Consider the following 21,975-nt stretch of genomic DNA (forward strand, 5'->3'; position numbering starts at 1 on the left):
TGAAAGGGCTTTCAAAACGGTAGGGTTGATCAAATGGTGAAATGTGATTTAAAAAAAAAAAAAAGACAGAAATAGGCTGTTGTAAAGCTGGAGAACGGTAACAATATTTCAAGGTAAACGAAAATCTAATCATGCAGTTTGCTTCTTAATAGCAAGCAAAATGAAATGAGATTGACGTATGTGTCTTTAAAAATTGAGGCAGCCGAGCTACAGCACAGAAACCTGCATCCCTTGACCAGGCGTGTCCATCAGTGATGGATTTATTGTATTGTAAATGTCATTTACTCGCTGAGGTATATAAAACAAATGCATGATTTTTAAAGCTCCATCTGTCTCGGGCGACTGAGGAATAAGGATGAAGTTCCCCTGCGGGCTTTACCCAGCGCAGCGTTCATGGCTGATGCCTGGAGGGCCAGAAAAGCTGTCCTCGGCCGCTTACGACATGAGGACTGATGTGAGGTTTTGTTTCTTTCTCAGGCTTTTTCCCTCTGGAGGGAAAAATAATAGAAGTTGGATATTTTCAGTAGCAAAGTTATGAATTATGAATTGTAACTCTTTGGTCTCTCTTTTTAAATTCAAAGCATATGCTTGTTTTTACCTGCTTATCTCAACAGCTTAAAATTTGAGTACCTAAATTTTTGATTGTTTAAATCCAAAAGAAACAGCTTCATCTGTTTCTTCAGTCTACAGAGAACGTTCTAAAAGGGGGTTGGCTTAGTGAAATGGAAAGCCTTGCCCCCTCGTAGCCCGGGCTACGCGTGAAAACGAGAATAATCCTTCCTTTGTGGAAGGCAATGAAACTGGGCAGAGGGCATCTTGGAAGTCCTTAAGAATCTCTAATGTCCATATGAATAAACATGAGTTCTATTTTTAAAATCTCGTTCAAACATATGCATAAAATGAAGGCTATTCCTGGGGTGAGGTGGAACGTGGAAGGAGCAGTGGCTCGCCTGGAAGGTCACCGGCTCCACTGAACGTGGAAATGGATGAGGAGAACAAGTCTCGTGCTGAACCTCTTCAGCGGTGCTGTGTTTTCAGCTTTTCACCTCGGAGGGCACGACTTCCCGGGGGGAAAAGAGAAGGAAGAGGTTCTGGGGTTGGGAGAGAGATGGGTTGTTACTGCTGAACCGCCAAGGGCTGTGAAGGGAAGTTCTTGGTGGTCGCAGCAGCGCCTGGAGTGCCGACACGGGGCTGGACCAGCCCGGCCACTGGCACGGTGCTGCTGAGCATCACCCGGTGCGGGAGGCAGGTGAGGAAGTGCCAGGGAGAAGGTCTGGGTGATGGAAATGAGTGTTCTGGATTGTGGCAGTATTGCAGGGAAATAATTCATCCTCATGGCTGTATTCTCTCTCTGTCTCCATTTGATTGCAAAAACCATTGGAATCGTTTGCCAAGCACTTGGAAGCGTGTGCATGTAACGGCAGTAGAATACTACTGGAGAAATGGTTACACTACAAGACATCAATACAACACTGTATTTTCAGGTATTCAGGATCGTTTGCTCTCAATTTTTACTAATTGTTAAAGTTGAATAGTCTTAGGGATCTACATGGGAAGGAGGTCAGCGTGAGGCTGATGGTTGGACTCAATGATCTACAAGGTCCCTTCCAACCTCGGCAATTCTGTGATTCTATTTAAGCTAAGAAAAGGGACCTGCTTTCCTGGGTGAATACTGTTTTACTAATCTGTTTTACTAACAGAATATCTGCTATTCTGCTAGCCTCTAATTGGCAATACAGAGAAAGACAGTAAAGCTCAGACGAAAAAATCAATGCTTTCTGTTTTGAAGAAGAGAAGAAAGCTGAGCAACCTGGTCTAGTGGGAGATGTCCCTGCCCAGGGCAGAGGGGTGGAACAAGATGATCTTTAAGGTCCCTTCCCACCCAAACCAGTCTGTGATTCTATGATTAAGAAGTAGTCCAAGAGTCACAGATAAAGGCCTGATACCTGGAGGCCCCTTTGCATCTTGCAGTCTGCTCTGATGGAGATGATGTCTCAAGCAATTGTCCATTTTTTTCTTAATATTCATAATTTTCCCAGCCAAGCATTTATAAAATCCTGCTTGAGATTAAAATTGTGGACAATTGTCTAATTATGGTAGGCTCCTCTTTTTCCTCGTATCCTGGGGAAAACCTTCATAGGCCATCAAGGTGCTGGTTATTCAAATTATTATGAAGCAATTTATTATAGCCCAAGTAGGCTTCTGATTAATTTTATTGTAAATATGTGATAATAAATTCCTTTATCTTCACTCTGGTTTGCTGATCTTGACTTGGAAGTCTATTTTTCTATTAACAAAAAAATGGATTTCAGTTTATCGGGCTGCATTAGAAAACTGTATCTTACGGTTGTGAGGTGGTCTATGGTCCAAACGCACGTCTCTTAGGAGAAGCTCAGGGAAGAAGGAGAAAAGCATCTAATACTTGACTCCAAAGCCCTTGGATGCAAGCAGAAGGGCAGAGATATGTTTTCCTTCTTTGTTGATGATTTTCCTGTTTTCTAGCTGTGTTATGTGAGCCATTCAGTGCCATTTAGAAAATCTGACCGAATACGTAACATTGCTCCAAAGCACATAGCCGCATGCCGGTGGGGTACTCCTAAGCACTTGGGGGAGGGACACGGGGGAAAAAAATCTTGCAATTTCTGCAGTCCATTTTTCAAAAGGGATTTCCTGATACTCAGCTTTTGTCTAGAAGAAAGAGTTGGAAAAAATGTCTGCCTCCACCTTCTGCCCCTCTAAAATAGGGTAAGCAATGGCAGCATCTTAGTGAAAGCACCGTAAACAACACTGGAGAAGTGAGAGAAATGAAAAGGAGAACAGGAGGTTGCATTTGAGCAAAATGCATAACAACAAATGTTTACAGAAATGAGAGATGATAATATTGATTAGAGCCAGCCAGAATTCTGAGCATTTGGAGACTTCCCACGGCCTTCATCTGCTTAAACATTTTTCTGGGCTCAGCTGTGTCCCTAGAAGCCAGTTTGTTCCCCTTTTTGCGTAGAAATGCATCACTTCTGCTGCCGCTTTGCTCCTCCTGTGGTACCTGCAGCAGCCGGCACGTGTGCTTAAGGAACAAGTCACCTTGCTGAACCTCTGGCGCAGCAAGGTCCCCCCTGGATTGCCGCCAGGCTGAGAGCTGAAAAAGAATTATTTTCATTAAGTTTCTTAAGAGAAAACAAGGTTTAACTTCCTAGGCAATAAGTGTTGTCCTTCCTGCGCGTAGATGCAACTTGACATCTCCTAAGACTTCAGTGGAGAGTTGCTTCAGGAAAAGAGGGAAAATGGAAGGCAATTGGATCATTAGAGTCTCGGCTCTCAAGACCAGACAAGAAAATAGACTTTTCTTTAGAAAGAGAGGGGTCAGTGTGGGCTTTGCTCACCTGGGATGGGTTTTTCTCCTTGGTGCCGCAGTAGAATGACAACTGTGCCCCAGGGCTTGGTGCTCTCCTTGCTCGTGGCGCTTGGCTGTTACCGTATTAGCATTCTGAACAACTAAATTACAATACAATATTTTAATGGGTTAATGTAGCATGAAGGGAGTCAACTGGCATACAAATTTGATTTTATTTATTTATTTATTTATTTTTACATTTGTAAATGTATGGTATAGCATCTACGGTATAGCATCGTCTATGTTATAGCAACCCATATGGTGCGTTTGAGGGTAAACGCAGCGAAGGGGTGCTGCTTTGTTGGCATGGGGTTCGGAGTCGCCGCCGTCTCTGTTGGAGAATGCGTTACTGTGGATGATGCGCTCTGGGAGTTTGCCGTTGAAAGGCCATGCAGAATACAGGCTGGTGACGGTGTCGGCTGCAGGATGCGGGACTGTGACAGTGTAGGCTGCAGGTCAGCAGGTGGTTGATTAGACCAGTCTTGAGTACTGACCCTAAACTGCCTTCCCACGTGTGATATATTTGTCTTTTCTCCATTTGTGGCACGTTCCGTTGAGAAGAGCGGGCCGGGCTGTTGCAGGCAAGGAAAGCGTGTGGTCTCTTGTGGTCTCTGGTTCTTGGGGACCAGGGAAATGGTGCTTTGATGCAACAGAGAAAGCCACTTCATCAACAAGAAGCAAAAACACACCTGAAAAGATGAGTGGTTAGGGAGATACTTGCTTTTATGCTCTTTTATTTATGTTCTGTCCCACTTGATCACTTTGCCTTTCTTCCATTGAAAATGTTGATTATTCTAGTTGTAATAAACTTGTACCCGGTTCTTGCTGTTCCGAGTTTAAAAGCCTTTCTGTCACCTTTGGTGTGCTGCCTGGAAGGAGAGGATCTAGGAGGCTCTGGATCATTCTTCTGTCTTCCCCAGGGTCCTCTAACAACTTTTCCATTATTCTGCAGCAAGCAGCTACAAATGTGGTTTGGTTTCTTTTTATTGCATAGGCTACTAGTGCCAACATCTTTCCATTTCTAGAACTTGGGAGAGGCTAAAATATAACGTTGCCTTAGATAATGCAGCAGCTTCATTTATAATTCAGTTTAAGAGTATTTGTGTTACTTGAAAATGATTCTAATCTTAATGGTGAGGCTATTTTTCCTGCTTGAAGACTAGCCTTAAGTTACAAAGTTAAGCAGAGATTTCTTTACTCTCTGTATATTCAGGTATTTATCTGAGTCTTTCTACTTTAGATCTCCTTAATTACTATCACAGATGACATAGAACCATAGAATTGCCTAGGTTGGACCTTTAAGATCATCAAGTCCAACCATCAAAACCCCCACTACCCCGTGTCCCTCAGCACCACGTCTGCCCGGCTTTGAAATCCCTCCAGGGATGGTGACTCCACCACTGCCCTGGGCAGCCTCTTCCAATGCTTGACAGCCCTTTCCGGGAAGAAATTGTTCCTAATGTCCATCCTAACCCTCCCCTGGTGCAACTTGAGGCCATTTCCCCTTGTGCCATGGCCTGTTCCTTGGGAGAAGAGCCCGACCCCCCCTGGCTACCCCCTCCTTTCAGGGAGCTGTAGAGAGCGAGAAGGTCTCCCCTCAGCCTCCTCTTCTCCAGGCTGAACCCCCCCAGCTCCCTCAGCCGCTCCTCACCAGACTTGTGCTCCAGACCCCTCACCAGCTCCGTTGCCCTTCTCTGGACACGCTCCAGCCCCTCAATGTCTTGTGGTAAGGGGCCCAAAACTGGGCACAGCCCTCGAGGTGGGGCCTCACCAGTGCCCAGTACAGGGGGACGGTCACTGCCCCAGCCCTGCTGGCCACGCTATTGCTGATGCAGAGCCGCAAGGAGAGGTGTGTTGTGTTGCCTGTGGTCACCTCCACAGAGTTCTCAGGCATCTCCTAAGCAGAAGCTGTGAGAGACGTGGATCCCTGGCCAGGCTTCTTCAACGCAGCCACTGTGTGGGACAACAAGCTGTGACGGTACCAGGAGTGGAAGGGTGGGACGTGTAACAGCTGAGTCAGGGCTGAATCTTGGGCCACAAAGAAGGCAAGTTGGGAGGTTTAACCGCTGGTTCGATATTCCCCAACCACTGAGTGCCAGTAAAAATGAGGACAATAAAAGACTGCTATTTTTGTCCGTAATTTGTTCTGAAGCACTCGGTGCCTTTGTTTTCACTTGCTCTCGGTCAGAGAGAGGAGTCGAATTGTGAAACTGGCAGTCGTAGGGGGATTTGAGCAGCTCTGCGCCTCTCCAGAGGAGGCACCACCTGAGATAGGTCAGTACAGGCCATGTCTCCACTGTCCTTTTTCTACTCTTACATCTCACTGAAGCTGAGAGGGACAGAGAGAAGTTTGTGAGGGTTGGGTGGCCAGTGGTGTTCCCCAGTAACAGACTGGTCTGGCTCCAGATCTGTGGGTAGTCTCCTCTCTTGAGGGCGGTCACTGAAACTTGCTGGGTGAAGGCAGTTGCTGGGTCTGGACCAGATGCATGGGAGTGCCACCACGGTGTTCACAGGTGACGTAGAGTCCTGCAGGAGGCTGTGGGGGAGCCAGCACATCAGAAGAGTCGGGGAGGCGATGGGGGGTGACGCAGGACAAGCCGAAGCGGCGCTTGGGTCAGGACCGCATTGCTCTGCGGGACCTCCAGAGGTACGTGCCACCAGTGCCGTCAGCTCAGAGCGATTCCCCTTGCCAGTGAGAGATAACGTTGCCACAGAACCATTGTGTTTAAATGGGGTGCTCAGGCGGGTGTCACACTGACTTACCCACACATGGCTGTAGATCTTTAAACACAGTACTCTGCAGGTGAACAGGTAAAACTCGGGGTTTATGGCGTTCCCATCTGTTAGGCAAATAGCGGAGCAATCAGGTTATTTCAGCTGAAAATACATATTCTTGCACTGTTAGAAATGTGAATATTGGAGTTGCTTATATTTACAGATACGCCACAAAAAACCCCAAACCCGGAAGGTGAGGAGGGGGAGACAGTGTCCACAGGAGTTGTTACCCGAGGGCTCCCACAGCGTCCTACGGCGTTGTACGCAGCGACCTTGGGAGGTGTGGGCTGCGGCCGTGGCAGGGGGCACGCAATGGCCTGGGGCCACTGTCCCAGCTGGACGCTGCCGCTGTGACAAAGCAGACAGGACCCTCGCAGAAATCCAAGAGGACAGGAAGAGCTGCTTGGTCTTTTTGCCCAGGGAACTCTTACCGCAACCTTTTAAAAAATAAAATAAAGTTGAGAAACTGAGCCTCATCTTCCTCAGTGGCTTTCTTCCCCTCAGAGGTTCAAACACCAGCGGAGATGACCTCTGATGTTAGTCAATATTGGCAGGTTTTTTACTAGGTCACAAGAAGTTGGTTCTGCTGGTTCTTTGAATCAGTGATACGGATTAATGCAAGTCACTCGGAACTTGAATGCTAAATTCTGTCAAACTCCGTTGTAATAGCAGAACGTACACCTTTTGCCAAAGTCACATTTTTACAAACAGTTCCTCTCCTTTTTTATGTGCCCTGCTTCTTCTTGAAGGTGCCACTTGCTTTCCCATAAGCGATGCTCTCAAATCTCAGGAATGTCAACCATAAGATAGAAGAAAATTGTTGATTTTACTCCCTTCAGTTGTTTTGCCTCGGCTGACTCGGGGAATTTTGGGGCTCAAAGAGGCTGCTGCTTCATTATTTTTTGGTCCATGGGCTGAGTTGCTATTTGTGCCTGTGGTCTGCTGGTATCTATTGAAAACTAAGAGTTCTGTGAGTGTGGAAGTGTAAACAGCAGTGATTGTCCTGTTCTGCCTTACCAGAGAGGACGTACGGAATGAGTGGGAAAAGGGATTTTCCTCAGCGCTGCCGACTAGCAGTTTTATTACAGGTATCTCTCCCTGGCGAAAGAGTTGCCTCTCGGGGAGCTCCTGGGGAACTGAGAGAAATGGGGCAAGGAAGCGCGAGCTGGGCAAAAGGTGCTGCAGGGCAACGAGTAATGCATCAACCGGCTTGCGAGGTGCTGTGAGAGCTAAGAAGCAAGGGAAGGGGGAAATTTCCTGGCTTTTTAAAAAACAAATAATTAAAAAAGCCATTTTATTTTTTGTTGGGGGATGTAGGAGGGAGTGCAGTACACAGCAGTATAAAGCTATGGTTGAACACACATTTCTCCAAAGCTGTTTGTGGCCCTCAGAGTTACACAGTTTTTTTAGTTAACAGAATATATATAAAAATTATGCATGTAATGTAATGACTGCCTGTTTATATCGTCAAGTTCTTTTTAATATTGGGGGGAATTCTCTCTGTGGGCTGTAAGTGGCTTCTGACCAAGCCTTGTGTAGAACCCTCTGAAAAGTAGACGGTCTGGTAGGATTGCTTGGTCTTTGGAGATGGCACCACAGTAATGTGTCTGTGGTGCCAACCCGTAGTCAAGTTCTGCCTTCCAAAACTTATTCCGTGTTGGTATCACATAACTAGCGCAGTTTTAGCGCTAATAGGTGTGTTTTAGGTCTTGTATAAGTACATTTTGTTTCCTCTAGACTATTTAACAGGGCAAAAATCTACTACAGCGAGATGGTATTGGCTGCACGATGGACTTTCACGTTGTCAATCTGTCTGTCAAAGTTGAGGGCAGCTGTGGACACAAGAACATTACTTACGGACCCCCATTTTCCTGGAAATGCTGGTGACGAATACCACCAACAGTATGGTTTTTTCACTTGGGTTGCACAAAGCATGCCGTTACAGTGACTTAGCAATCTGTTATTTTTCAAGCACATGTTTTTAAACTTCTGAAGTTTTTTATAATTTAGTGTAAAATTGTAATTTCTCTCTGTGTTTCTCCCATTCCCGTAAGTGCTCTGTTCTCAGGCCACATGAGTTTTAAAAGTCAGGGCAGGAACTGCTGAGCTCCGTTGCCATCGGAGTGGCTCTGAAACGGGCTGCCAGAAGAAGCCAGAGCAGAAGGGCCAGTTTTGCCCCGGCACGGTGACAGCGAGTGCCCGCTGCAAGCCAGGTGGCTTCGGTGCCACTGCTCCTATTGGACAGAAGAATTCTCCTGGTCTAGCTTCTGCCCTAACCTGAGTCAAGGCGGTTGCCTTGTGGTGAAAATGTTTGATGGAAGCTTTTGCAAAATACGACTTGAAGGCAGTTGCTGCATGTGGAGCTTAAAACAGACCTTTTTGTGCAAGAATTTGTGATCATTACGAAGGGCTTTTTTATTATTTCACAGAATCCCAGACTGGCCGGGGTCAGAAGGGCCCTCTGGAGATCACCCAGTCCCACCCCTGCCAGAGCAGGGTCACCCAGAGCAGGTGGCACAGGAACGCGTCCAGGCGGGGTTGGAATGTCTCCAGAGACGGAGACTCCATTTATTTATTTATTCTCTGAAGTGACACGGTTGTGTCATAACTCTTTATCCTTGTTTGAGAGGCTGTGTTTTTCCGTCCGTGTGTGCTTTTGGTTTTGGTTCCCCCCTGCAGCCACGAGAGCTCCTGACGGCTGGGGTGGAGGTCACCACAGGTGGTGGCAGTGGCCGGAGTGGGCAATCTTCTGGGGTCCCTTTGCCAGTCAGCCAGCTGGGTTGTAGGAATCACTGCTTGCTTTATTTATCCTGAAGGCTGTCTGGAGTGAAATCTCTTCAGAAATAGGCTGTTGGATATGTTGATTTTCCTTGTTGTCTGTGTTTGACCCTGTATACTGAAAAGTCTTCTAGATTTGCCCAGAGAAGCTGTGGCTGCCCCATCCCTGGAGGGGTTCAAGGCCAGGTTGGACGGGGCTTGGAGCAACCTGGGCTGGTGGGAGGTGTCCCTGCCCAGGGCAGGGGGTGCCACTGGGGGGGCTTTAAGGTCCCTTCCCACCCAAACCGGTCTGTGATTCTGTTTTTGGTCATAGGAGTGTTGTGGAGTCTTTTTCTACCATGTGGCACAAAAATAGTTGCAGGACTACGTAATTCAGTGTGGCACTTTATTCTTCCCATCTCTGCCCTGAACTGTAGCCTGGTAAGTGAGACCCACACATAATGATTCAAAACAAACCAAAATGTACTACGTGTTGGGTTTTTCCCCTCTCTCTCATTAGCTGGTAGAGCAGAATCACGCTAGAAGCCTGGCTGAGAACAGGCATTATTTCAGTATCTTCCCAGCATGAGTCTAGTCAATAAGGAAATCTGTGAATCCAGCTTGTAGTCTTTTTTTTTTTTTAACAAGCTAACTGTATAAATTAAACCAACTGCCTCCTGTTTTCTCAAATAATTGAAAATAACAATTTTTCTCAAGTGGCCTTTTTTTCCCCCGTAAGCTAGGAGTGGGGCTGCATTAAGTCAAGGTAAACAAAGCAAAATCTTTTAAGTATGTTGAAGTCCTTGCTGAAGCACCAAACTGAAACGGATAGCTGCGTGGTCTCCCACAGAGTGTCGGTGACGGGCTCTATTCAGAATGCTTCTCTCCTGCGTAGAAGAGGAACTCGTGTCAGGGGAGCTCCGAGCTCTATTGATTCCTCCCCACTTGAAAGTCCTTGAACCTTCCGTATGGTAGAAGGTGGTACGTTGCATTTGCCTTCCCTGGTGAGTGGAGGTGCAGCCAAGAGCTAAGGAAGGTAAAAGCCGGATTGGAGAAAACAGAACTACGGAGGGATTGACCTCCTGGGTTACTAAAATATTAAAGTGTATCCGTTTTTATCATTTTCCGTGAGGAACACCAAAATATTGCAACGCTCGGTATCGGTCTTTAATCAGATGGGCATGAACATGCATATTCTGAGGGAGTAAGGTTTTTTAATTTCCTTTTGCACCCTCAGTAATGAGAATACTGCTGGATTCTACTTAATTACTCCCCTTTTCATTGTCTGTGCATCAGTGGGCTTTGTCTAGACGAACAGGTTGCTTTTATAGGCGTCGCTTTGAAGTAGCAAACTTTTCTCGGTAGGATAACCTTCCATTTTAGAAATGAAGCAAATCTGCTTTTTTAACGGCAGTTAGTACTCGAGACATTATTTCATAGGGAGTTGCAGGGAGTTGCCAGTCGTGAACCGGTTGGCTGAAGAAAAGCAGGTTACGCAACGTTGCCGTGCTCCGTTTTATTGCCGGCTGACCGACCTCGAGGCGCTGCGCTGGCCTCTCCCGCCTTCTTCTTTTATGTCGTATAATTTGGAAACACGCTTCCCAAAGGCTACAGTTATATACCTTTAATTGCATTCCTCTCTTTTGCAAAAAGGAAGAACCTAATTTAAAAACAAAAAAAAAAAAAAAAAGAAAAGACACCAACTACCTCCTTTTTTTGTACGGGGATCGACTGTATTGATACCGCCTCAGTGTTTCCGAACCAGCCGTTGCAGTGACTCATACGTCATCCCCAGGGAGCGGAAAGAACCTTTCAAAAATGGAGAAGCTCCTGAACCGGAGCTGGAAAAGCTGGCAGGGAATCCTAGGTCTGGCCCTGTAGAAAAAAACAATCTGTGGAATAAACATTTTTCTATATTACTGTGTGTAAACGGCTTACTGTGAGTCCTTTGTAAAGATACAATGAGATCATTTTGTTGTTTGTCTCCAGATGTGAGAGAATTCGCAAAGTTTTTCTTCTCTTCCCTCATCTTTGGGAAACCCAGAAGTGCAGTGGTCAGCTGTGTGTCGGGCTCCTTCTTCCCAGACCTCCCTTCACCTCGGCGTCATTGCCTTGGTCTCTTCCAAAGGTTTTCAAATTATTTTAAGACTATCTTGTTTTTTCCACTTAAGAAAGGTTGTTGCGATTTTTTCTTTTTTTTTAATATGCCTTCCAGTTTGACTGTCATTGTTTTATTAATTGTTTAGAAGTTTGCAGATTTTTAGCTGAGCCAAACTTCTAATCAGTGAGGCACACTGATTAAAAATTATTTCCATTTTGGAGAGATGTCATTAAATCTTTTTTTTTTAAAAAAAAAAAAAAAAGTAGGGGAAGTCATAATTCATAAAAGAGAAGCTCTAGAAGCTCCTAACCGAGGCATTGTGGCTCACATGATGGCAAAAATGGTTCTGTCGTTATGGTTTGATTTTGCTTTTGTTCCAGACAGCATTTGGAAGACCTTTGTCTTGGTTATCCCTGGAGAAACCAATAACCTCCCGGAGCTGTGGAGCGCACCATGCGCTTAAACACTCTTAGTTCCTTTTTTTTGTGGGTTGATTTGGTTGTGTTTTTTAAAAATGCTGAGACGGAGTTAAATGTTCTTCATAGCGGGGAGAGGGGAGGCGGGAGCAGCTGTGTGGTGCCGCAGGGTCAGCCCGTGGCAATCGCGTTTGTCCCAGGCACAGGGAAATTGGAGGAAAGAAGTGACAGGCTGTCTCGCTGTGTTTGTGTGTCATTTTCCTGCTTTGTGCAATATTTTCCTAGGCCTGAAAAAAATGGAATATATTTAGTGTCTGGAAGGGAACAGCAAATAAGTGCATTATAATGCAAATTGTGCATAACAGTTATAACGAGGCTAAATGTAATACAAGTCATGGTTCTGACGACAGCACAATAAACAAATTACTTGGAGAAGTGCTACGTTTCAGTTGGAGGACTGGCGAAGTGGCAGCTCGTAGCTGTTTTATAGCTGGTGGAGTGGAAGGATGTTTAATCTCGTACGGAGCACAGGCGTCTCAGCCGGACCGAGGGCCGGATTCAGCCTGGGGAGGCGGGGGGTGGCGGAGAGCCTGGCTGTCCACCATTGCCCCCCACTTTGGACTCCTCCAGCTTCCACAACTGCTCAATTTGAGTTTTTTGAAGGTAAAACTCTTTTTCCCTGCCCGGTCCTTTTACGGTCTACTCATGGGCCCATCATCCATCACGGTGTCTCATCCCACCTTCAGCCATTGGTACCGTCTCTCCCTACGGCCTCCTGTGCCCCAGGAGGTCACTGAGCAAAGAACATTTTTTGGTTCACCTCTTATCAATTTCATCAAGCGCCCCCAGTTGTTGTATTTAGGGTAAACTGGTGTTCCACTCGATTTCTCCATCACCTTCACGATTTTCTAAACTTCAGTCGTACGCCCCTCAGCCATCACCTCTCCAATCACGGAATCACGGAATCTTCAGAGTTGGAAGGGACCTCTAGGGATCATCTAGTCCAACTCCCCTGCTAGAGCAGGATTGCCTAAAGCACATCCCTCAGGGCTGCATCCAGGCGGGTCTTGAAAATCTCCAGAGAAGGGGACTCCACAACCTCCCTGGGCAGCCTGTTCCAGTGCTCTGTCACCCTCACCGTAAAGAAGTTTTTCCGTGTATTTGAACGGAACTTCCTATGTTCTAGCTTGTGCCCATTGCCCCTTGTCCTGTCGCTGGGAACCATTGAAAAGAGCCTGGCTCCGTCCTCCTTAAACCCACCCTTTAGGTACTTGTAAACATTAATCAGGTCCCCCCTCAACCTTCTCTTCTCCAGGCTAAAGAGTCCCAGCTCTTTCAGCCTTTCCTCATAAGGGAGGTGCTCCAGTCCCATAATCATCTTGGTTGCCCTACGCTGGACTCGCTCCAGTAGTTCCCTGTCCCTCTTGAACTGGGGAGCCCAGAACTGGACACAGTACTCCAGTTGTGGCCTCACCAGTGCAGAGTAGAGGGGGAGAATGACCTCCCTCGACCTACTGGCCACAGTCTTCCCTATGCAGCCCAGGATGCCATTGGCCTTCTTGGCGACAAGGGCACACTGCTGGCTCGTGGATAATTTGCTGTCTACCAGGACCCCCAGGTCCTTCTCCTCAGAGCTGCTTCCCAGCATGTCCGCCCCTAACCTATACTGGTGTTTGGCATTCTTCCTTCCCAGGTGCAGGACCCTACACTTGCTTTTGTTGAACCTCATTAGGTTCTTCTCTGCCCAGCTCTCCAGCCTGTCCAGGTCACGCTGGATGGCAGCACGGCCCTCTGGAGTGTCGGCCACCCCTCCCAGCTTGGTATCATCAGCAAACTTGCTGAGGATACGCTCTGTCCCCTCATCAAGGTCATTAATGAATACATTGAACAAAATTGGTCCAGGTATTGACCCCTGAGGGACACCACTCGTTACAGGCCTAAACCGCAGTCTTTAAGGTGGAGGACCAGGCTTTCTGGTCCAGTCTTTCTGGTGTTAAGGTCCACCCTCCTTCCTTCTGGCTGCCCTACGCCGTACCTTCTCCAGCTCCAAAATGTCCTTTTGAGATGCACAGACCAGAACTCAGTACTACTGAGGGTGTGAGTGCATCAAAATTCTGTGCGGTCAAAATGACGCTCTCTTGCAGCATCCTTCCTGATGGTGCCCACCGTTTCCTTGGCGTCTGTAGGAACTGGATGCGAGCTGGTAAGAGCTGAGTGCTCAGCAGTGCTCTGGCAGTCAAGTGGCACAGCCGTCCTTTTCATTTCTAGGCTCAGTGAGAGATGATGCTCTGTTCAAAAGGCCTCTCAGGGCTTTATTTAGATCCATGGCAGCCTTCTGCCTCCTGGCAAAATGTTCCTTTTTCCCGTGCCCTCGTCCTCCCCTTTCTCATGCTGGCTTTTCAGTTCCTCAAAAAACGGTGATGGAAGAACAGAATAACGTAACACTTCTGCATTTTGTGCGTCTTCCCTGTTTAAACTAGAACAAGCAGAGAGGTCGGAAAGTTTCTTGAATAAACCTGATTATTTTTGAATTGGTGCCGGTCTGACTCCAGCTGTTATCGTGTCAACCTAGACATATCTTATACTGGGTTTTCCTTAACTTCTCCAGTGCTATTATGCAGAATGTGAGGCAAATGCTGTAATGTAGTAGTAAGTATTGTGTGGTTTAGTTAAAGGCGGAGGTGAGTCAGCCTTGTGCCCTTGGTGCAGTAGAGGTGCACCACATGATGGCTTCACCACTGAGCCAAGGGATGGGGACTGGTTCCCAAACACTCCTGCCTCTGGAGCACCATGGCTGGGTCTCCTCTGGCGCTGCCTGGCACAGGAGAGGTGTTAACAAGTGGAGGGGACCTGGCAAAGACTTGCCGAGGAGGTGGGAGGGCTGCCGCAGCTGAGACGGTCATGGACAGGGGAGAGGAGCTCGGCTTGGTTTGGCCGGAGAAAAGTCTAGTGGGGAACCTAATTGCATCTTCTCACCCTCAAAAGTGAGGTTACAGAGACAATGGAAATAAAATCTTCTGAGGGGTGCACACTGAAAGGAGAAGAGGCGATGTGAGAAACTTCTGCTGAGGTATGAGGAAACACCATCGCTGGGAGATCTGTTGAGCAACTGGAGGCATTGTCCAGAGAATCGGAAGGATTTCGGGGTGCGAGTGGATGAGACCTGCTCTAACTGTGCAGCTCTCCTGCCGCCGGCAGGTCTGAATAGGTGACACCCTCCTGGTCTCAGTTTTCTGTTTGATCCTGTGTTTGTGAATAGATAGTGAGACGTTGCTGAAACGTGTGCATTGTTCACTGCAGATTTCGGTCTGATCCAACATCTGTCCTGCTTACAAAGAGAAATCTGAACTTTCAGCAGCATTTCGCTGTTGTCCTCTTGGACAGCAGTACTGGAAAAAGCAGTGATTGTTCTGGGGGGGCGTTCATGGGTGGGTTTGTGGTACCCTGCAGACTTCACACTCAGATGTTTCAGAGCCTTTCTGCCTGGGTTCTTCAACATCACCCACCCTTTTTTGAACCCCACCACCCTCGCTGATGAACATGCCGAGCAGTTTTCAAAATCCCAGCCTTTCTTCTCAGTGAGAACTTCACGTCTCTCGGTGGGGAGGCAGGGAGGAGTGCTGTAGAATGGTGAAGTTGTTCTAAACGGGGATGCAGGAGGTGCCAGTTTGGCAGCTCCTTTCCCCAGGCGGGTCGGTCCCTCTGGCCATGCAGCAGAGCAGATCGGGGCAGCATCTTGGTTTGGCCTGTTGCTCTCCGCATGGCTCCCAGACCATCGCAATGGAGGAAGCCACGCCTGGTGGGAGCACGTCAGGGATGGAGGAACCATGGCTGGTGGGAGCATGTTGGGGATGGAGGAACCATGGCTGCTGGGAGCACGTCGGGGACGGAGGGAGCCATGGCTGGTGGGAGCACGTTGGGGATGGAGGGTAGGGATGAGATGACCTGTTTGCTAGGGGACATCTAGTCATGGCACCCGTTCCAGCACAGGAGTGCATTGGGGCTGTAGCTGGTGACCACCAAGGCCCTGCAGTGGCCTTGGGGCCCCCTGTGTCCAGGCGTGTCCCCAAGGTGCCGCGTTCCACACAGCATCCTTGTCCCCACCATGCCCCCCTGGCAGGCTCGGCCATGCTCCCGGCCAGGGCAGCGGCTCTGGTGCAGCCTGGGCTGGGCTCCAGCTGACACATCCGAGGGGGTGCTGGTCTTTGGGGGTGTTCTGGGCATTAGGCCACTTCCATGCCTGCTCACCAGGGTAAGGGTGGACATCAGCTGGGGATGTTCTCAAGGTGCTGGTTGTTTTAGTAAAACGTGTTCATAGAATTATAGAATCGTTTTGGTTGGAAGAGACCTTTAAGATCATCAAGTCCAACCATCAACCCAACCCTGCCCAAACCCCCACTACCCCATGTCCCTCAGCACCACGTCTGCCCGGCTTTGAAATCCCTCCAGGGATGGTGACTCCACCACTGCCCTGGGCAGCCTCTTCCAATGCTTGACAGCCCTTTCAGGGAAGAAATTATTCCCAATATCCATCCTAAACTTCCCCTGGTGCAACTTGGGGCCATTTCCCCTTGTCCCATGGCCTGTTCCTTGGGAGAAGAGCCCGACCCCCCCTGGCTACCCCCTCCTTTCAGGGAGCTGCAGAGAGCGAGAAGGTCTCCCCTCAGCCTCCTCTTCTCCAGGCTGAACCCCCCCAGCTCCCTCAGCCGCTCCTCACCAGACTTGTGCTCCAGACCCCTCACCCCTTAACAGGGACTTCTCCCTTCTTGCTTAACATGTATTTTAAGGTACTGGATTTAAATAAATAAAGGGTCATAAATTTATATGATCTCCTGCTGTTTCTCCATATGTATATCTAGGATGACAACGAAGTCAACAGACCTGTGCCCAACAAAGGAGACCATGGACTAGGAAACGAGAAGTTCAAACCTGTGGTACCTTGGCCTCATGTTGAAGGTGTGGAAGTGGACTTGGAATCCATTCGAAGGAAAAACAAGGCCAAAAATGAACTAAATCATCATGGTGGTGGTGATAACAAACAGCAAAACATCATGCAGAGGCAGTATCTCACATTTAAGCCTCAGACATTTGTATACCGAGATCCTGTTTTACGACCTGGAGTCCTTGGTAATTTTGAACCCAAAGAGCCTGAGCCTCACGGAGTTGTTGGTGGCCCTGGAGAGGAAGCGAAGCCATATGTTTTAGGACCAGATTACAAAGAATCCATTCAAGCCAGCATTAAAGAGTTTGGGTTTAATATGGTGGCCAGTGATATGATCTCACTAGATCGGAGCGTTAATGACTTGCGTCAAGAAGAGTAAGCAAACTTTTTTTTTCCTTTTAGTTCTGTTTTTACGGGATTTAATTATTTTCTTTCCATATAGCTTAATCAATGCTTAAAATAATATTAATTAGGCCAAATACTTAAAGCTTCTTGTCCTGACAGGCAAGAGTGCTGTACTGCAGCAAATGTTTCCATATATTATTCTTAATACTGTTCCAATTATTCCTTTCATGAATACTTAATCTGTATTGATTCATCTCTGAAGTCATCCCTTTTAGTGTCTAATTGCGTGTATTTGCATGTCCCAGGTCCAGCCGCAGTCTTCATGGTCATATCTTTTCTTAATCCATAACTTCTTGAGGCTTGTTTCTAAGAAAGAATGATTTTGCTTTATTGTGTCTTGCAGAAGTTCCTATACTGCTCTTAGCTTTTCCAGTTTTGTTTTCGCTCCAATGCTTTAAGATGTTTGTTAAAAAACAAAGAGAGAGACTAGAAACAAGGAGATATTATTGCCTTTAAACAGCTCTGTGTAATTACCTGCATTAACAGGGGTATAGATCTGCCCTGGTGGTGTTTGGGGTTTGGAGCTGATGAGAGAGTCGTCGTCTAACAGTTTCTCACCGCATTTGTCATAAAGAAGGAAGCAATCTCAGAAAAAACATTTTTTACTTGCTGGGAGGGTGTCGACTTTGGTGTGGGGAAATTCTGGGAAGTTACTAACATTTGCTCGATAATTACTAACAGGTTTATGCCGTCTCTTGTGATCTTTGGTGTATGCTGGAGCCAAATTTGCTGTCAGGCTAATCCGCAGTTGCTATAATTTTCCTTGTTAAATATCAGCGGAGGACAGGTCGCTGAGCGCACTGATGGCCTGGCAGGCTTCTTTTGGTTGGGGTGTTTTGAAGGGGTTTGTTGAGGGTTTTTTTGCAGTTGGAGGGGGGGGGTATATGAATTTAAATATGACAGGAGGTACTTGCCCGTTTTGCCTTCGCTCTCGTCCCCGGCAGTGGAGCTGTGCCAGCCCCTGGGCTGGGTGCCAACCTCTGGGCAGTGCGTGTCCAGCTGTGCCAGCTGCTCTTTGGTCGGTCACTGCCCAGCTCATGGGCTCTGCCGTGGCCCGTCGTAGTGGGTGTTTTCCCATTTTTCAGGGTAGGAGAGAACGGCCAGCTGTGTGACTCAGCCCGCTTGTGCCGGGGGAGGCTTAGGATGGACATTAGGAACAATTTCTTCCCGGAAAGGGCTGTCAAGCATTGGAAGAGGCTGCCCAGGGCAGTGGTGGAGTCGCCATCCCTGGAGGGATTTCACAGCCGGGCAGACGTGGTGCTGAGGGACACGGGGTAGTGGGGGTTTGGGCAGTGTTGGGCTGGTGGTTGGACTCGATGATCTGAAAGGTCCCTTCCAACCCAGGTGATTCTAGGATTCTATTCTATGATTCCCCACGGGGGAGGGCATCAGCGAGCATACAGGCAGATCCACACCTATAGCTTACCGAAGCATTTTTGCCATGATCTCAGAATTTCTCTTTGCTCTCCTTCAGAACAGAACCAATAAACAGAAATTCCCAAAGAATAATTAATACTTCGCATACTTTGAGGAATAGGAGAGACAGCCATGTGACCGATCAGAGCAGAAAAGACAGATTTTAGGAACTTTTTGCTCCAAGCGCACCTGCAGATAAGTCTTCCACAGAGGTCAAAGCCAGCAGCTGAAATCAAAGTTATGTTTTATTATTTAATATTTTAAGCAAGCAAACAAAACAGCATGAAAAACAGTGTGAACAAAAGGCATCTTTCAGACAACTTTATATCAAATATTATAGGTATTGAATACTTGGGGTGTTTGCAATTGCCCTGAATTAGGTTAAAAGGTTTATAGCTTCTGAGTGCCTCCTGGGGACGGCAGAAGAGAGGGGAAGGAATGCAAGATCGGCCAATTTTGCTGTACGCTTTGGGGTATCAGATTCCTCACTTTCCTGCTCATCCCCGATACCGGCCAGAAATTATTGCCTGTTGGATCCACTCTTTATTTTCCTCCAACTGATCTGTTTAGTACATTCCTTTAATATTTTGGTTGATAAAGCTGGTTAACATTCAGTTTAATCCCGCCGAAGAGCAGTATAGTCATCTTTTTTTGGTTAACGGTACCTTGGCATTGCTAGTTGAGGAGGATCTTCCAGGCAAAGACCGTGTTACTCATTGATAGACATGCAAACCCAGGTAGACCTCACCTCAGCCTTCTCCTCCTTTACGCGTCGGAATTCTCGGGCGTTACCCGAAGCAGCCAGGTTTGTTGGGCGGAAGATGCCGAATGCTCTCCCCAGCAGTGCCAGGGGAGTGAAATGGTGCTGCGAGAGCTGTCTCGCAGCTGAAGACCCCCGTAGGGCTTGTCCCCGACGGAGGGGGGAGAGGGAAGAAAATGCCAATAAAGGGGAATCAATCCGGCTGTGTTTAGATTTGACTTTGGAGTGGGACACGTTGCCAAGAGGATTTGCCGACTGCCTTTGTTGGTTCAGTAGGAGCTTTGCTGGTCCTGGGAGCCTCAGCTGCCCTGCAGAGCCCTAGTTCCTGCTGCGCCCTGCAGCGAGGAGTGACATTGGGAGGTCTGGGGACGTTGTTTGTCGGGTCCATCAGAATATTTCCATTTCGCCCGCACCGCGTATTGTTGCCACGTGAATTTTAACCAGTCTGTTTCAAGGTTGAAGCTATGCCGTTCTGTTGGCATGCAGCAAATCATAGGTTTGGTTAAACAAAATCAAGAATGTATTGTGGGTACGTAAAAGTCAGTGTACAACACTTCAAAGACAGCACCGTAGAATCCCAGAATGGTTTGGGTTGGAAGGGACCTTCAAGACCGGCTAGGGGGCTTGGAACTAGATGGTCTTTAAGGTCCCCTCCAAACCAAGCCGTTCTATGATTCTGTGATCCAGTGGCACCCCCTGCCCTGGGCAGGGACACCTCCCACCAGCCCATGTTGCTCCAAGCCCCGTCCAACCTGGCCTTGAACCCCTCCAGGGATGGGGCAGCCACAGCTTCTCTGGGCAGCGGGGAAGAAGCGTCATGTCACCGCAGCCTTTCAGCTCACTGCGGGGGACCAGGGGGGCACGAGCTGGGTTTGGGTGGAGCAATACCCATTTCCCACCTCATTTCTAGTTGCAGAGAAGTACAGCAGGCATTGCAGGCCCTGTCTGAAACCTCTGTACAGTTGCTGGCAGAAAACTTTTTCTTAAAACTTGGTGATTTTTACCATTTGGGGATCTTTTTTTATTATCCTGATAGGTGGCAGCCTTTTACTTTTAAGAGCAGTCATTAATATTGAATTTTACATGTTGTCCCTGCCTCCTAGCAGACCCGCGATAAAACTAATGTTAGCTTTAGGGAAGAAGGATATTGATTTGATTGCTCCCTGGATTCTAGTTAGTTATTTTTTTTTTTTGTGATGAGGAGTCTGCACAGAGGTAAAGCTGAAGTAAAAATAAAATGATAAAGTCTATGGATGGTCTTGGATTCAAGATAAACACGCCATGCTAGGGAACTAAAAAATGGACCTAGGTGTGAGGATGAATGCTGGCAGGTAACAAGGTGTGTTCCTCTCAAAAAAAAATGGTAACAGAAGAGAATTGCTGCTCAGGAGAACAAGAACCAAGGTGTTTTTCCAGCATAATGAGCCCCTTGTCCGGAGTACTTTAAAATAAAATGAAATTTTAAAAATACAGCTATACCGAGTCTGACCAGAGATCATTTTTCTTGACAAACTTGTCTCTGGGTGTGGCCAATAACACTTGCTTGGGAGAAAACATACAAGAACGGACAAAGTTTCATTGCTGGCAACCAGTGGGCTGGGACACTTGAGCCAAAAATTGCAACAGGGTTGTCATGCGTCAGGGACCTTTGTCTGTGCACAGACTTGTCTTTTAAATGCTTTTACACTCTTGGAATTAATGACATCCCGAGTCAGTGACCTTTTCCCGGCAGAAGGCGGCAGCGTTACTTTAACCTCTCCTCCGGGCGCTGCCGTGGCCCTCTGTTACGCTGCCATCCCGTGATACGGGACCATCGGAGATACCGACATCAAGCTACTGTGTGAATGTTGCACATCCCTTCCTTGTTATTCCTGCCATCCCGTTTGCCCTTTCACTAACTCTGCGCTAAGGTGCTCAAAGAGCTATCCACCTTTGACTCCAAGAGTGGTTTTTTGAGTGCTAACACCAAGTTTTGGGTCTATCTGTGAGTATACGCCCTAGGAGTGGTGTAATGCTCCATCCGCATTCATCCGCTGTCGCAGTGAGCGCTCCTGCCTGAACTACGATACTCGTTTCAGTTGCAGCTGCGAAGAACGGGGTTTATTGTTCAGCGATGCCCTGGAGGAGGAGGTGGACAGCTCGGACCCCAGCACAGACACGCTGCCACAGTCACGAACTCCCTTGAAAAATTGGAATTAAGAGATAGTTTTTACACTTTAGCAGTTACTAATCTAAGAGATCTTCCGTCTTAGCCTGCCATACGTTGATGAAGAACTTTGCTTGTAAAGAAAGCAAAGAACCTCATCAAAGGCTTTGGAAATTCAGTTACTCTGTTAACAGCCTCACCGTGTCCACATAGTTTTGGATTTCTCCGAAGGATGACGGTATGATTCTGCTGGATGGCTTTCTTCCACAAAAGCTGTGCCTATGGCTTACTAATTTTGTTATTTATTACTAGCGTCTTTTCAACACAGAAGCCAGACTGAGCGGTCTGCAATTCTTTAGCTCCCCAGGGCCCTTTTATAAAAGTTGGTCTCGTCTTTTCTTCCTCCTGTTTGCTTGATAACAAGGCTGGTGTCAGCAATAGTTTGTCAATTTATGTTGCGTTATTTTGGAAACACTGAGTTTATTAAAAAAAAGAAGAAAAGAGAAAAAAGCAATTAGGCTATTCACGGCAGAAGAATGCAGTAGAAGCCGTTATGCGGGTATCTGTTATCTCCGAATTACAAAGTGCCTAAGCCTTAGCTGGCTGAAGATAGGAGCATATAGAGGGGAGAATCACTGTCTGCTTGCCCTGGTTTTGTTCTCTTCCCTGGGTATCTGGCGTTGGTCACTGCGAGGAGTTCAACGGAAATCCTTAATTAGCTTTCCTGCTTCTGGAGTGGTCGCTTTTCATTTTGGTCCTCTAGCAGCCCAACAGACTTGCTGGCAGGCATCCTGCTTGGGGTGTTTGAAAAAGATATTTCCATAGCAGCTTTTATACTCCGGTAAGCTATTTCTCAACCTTCCTTT

The 21,975-nt window shown here is 47.4% G+C and overlaps 1 protein-coding gene across 2 annotated transcripts in view; it reads left to right on the top strand.

Moving 5' to 3' along the window:
• Positions 1-21,975, top strand: part of GALNT7 (polypeptide N-acetylgalactosaminyltransferase 7) — a 72,720-nt gene that overhangs the window by 15,245 nt on the left and 35,500 nt on the right. For both annotated transcript variants that reach the window (XM_054203540.1, XM_054203539.1), the window contains exon 2: positions 16,300-16,757. In XM_054203540.1, coding sequence (XP_054059515.1) covers positions 16,300-16,757 — 458 coding nt within the window. The remainder of the gene's footprint in view (positions 1-16,299; positions 16,758-21,975) is intronic.

The sequence above is a fragment of the Rissa tridactyla genome, chromosome 5 (genome assembly GCF_028500815.1).
Source record: "Rissa tridactyla isolate bRisTri1 chromosome 5, bRisTri1.patW.cur.20221130, whole genome shotgun sequence".
In the NCBI taxonomy this organism is placed as follows: domain Eukaryota; kingdom Metazoa; phylum Chordata; class Aves; order Charadriiformes; family Laridae; genus Rissa; species Rissa tridactyla.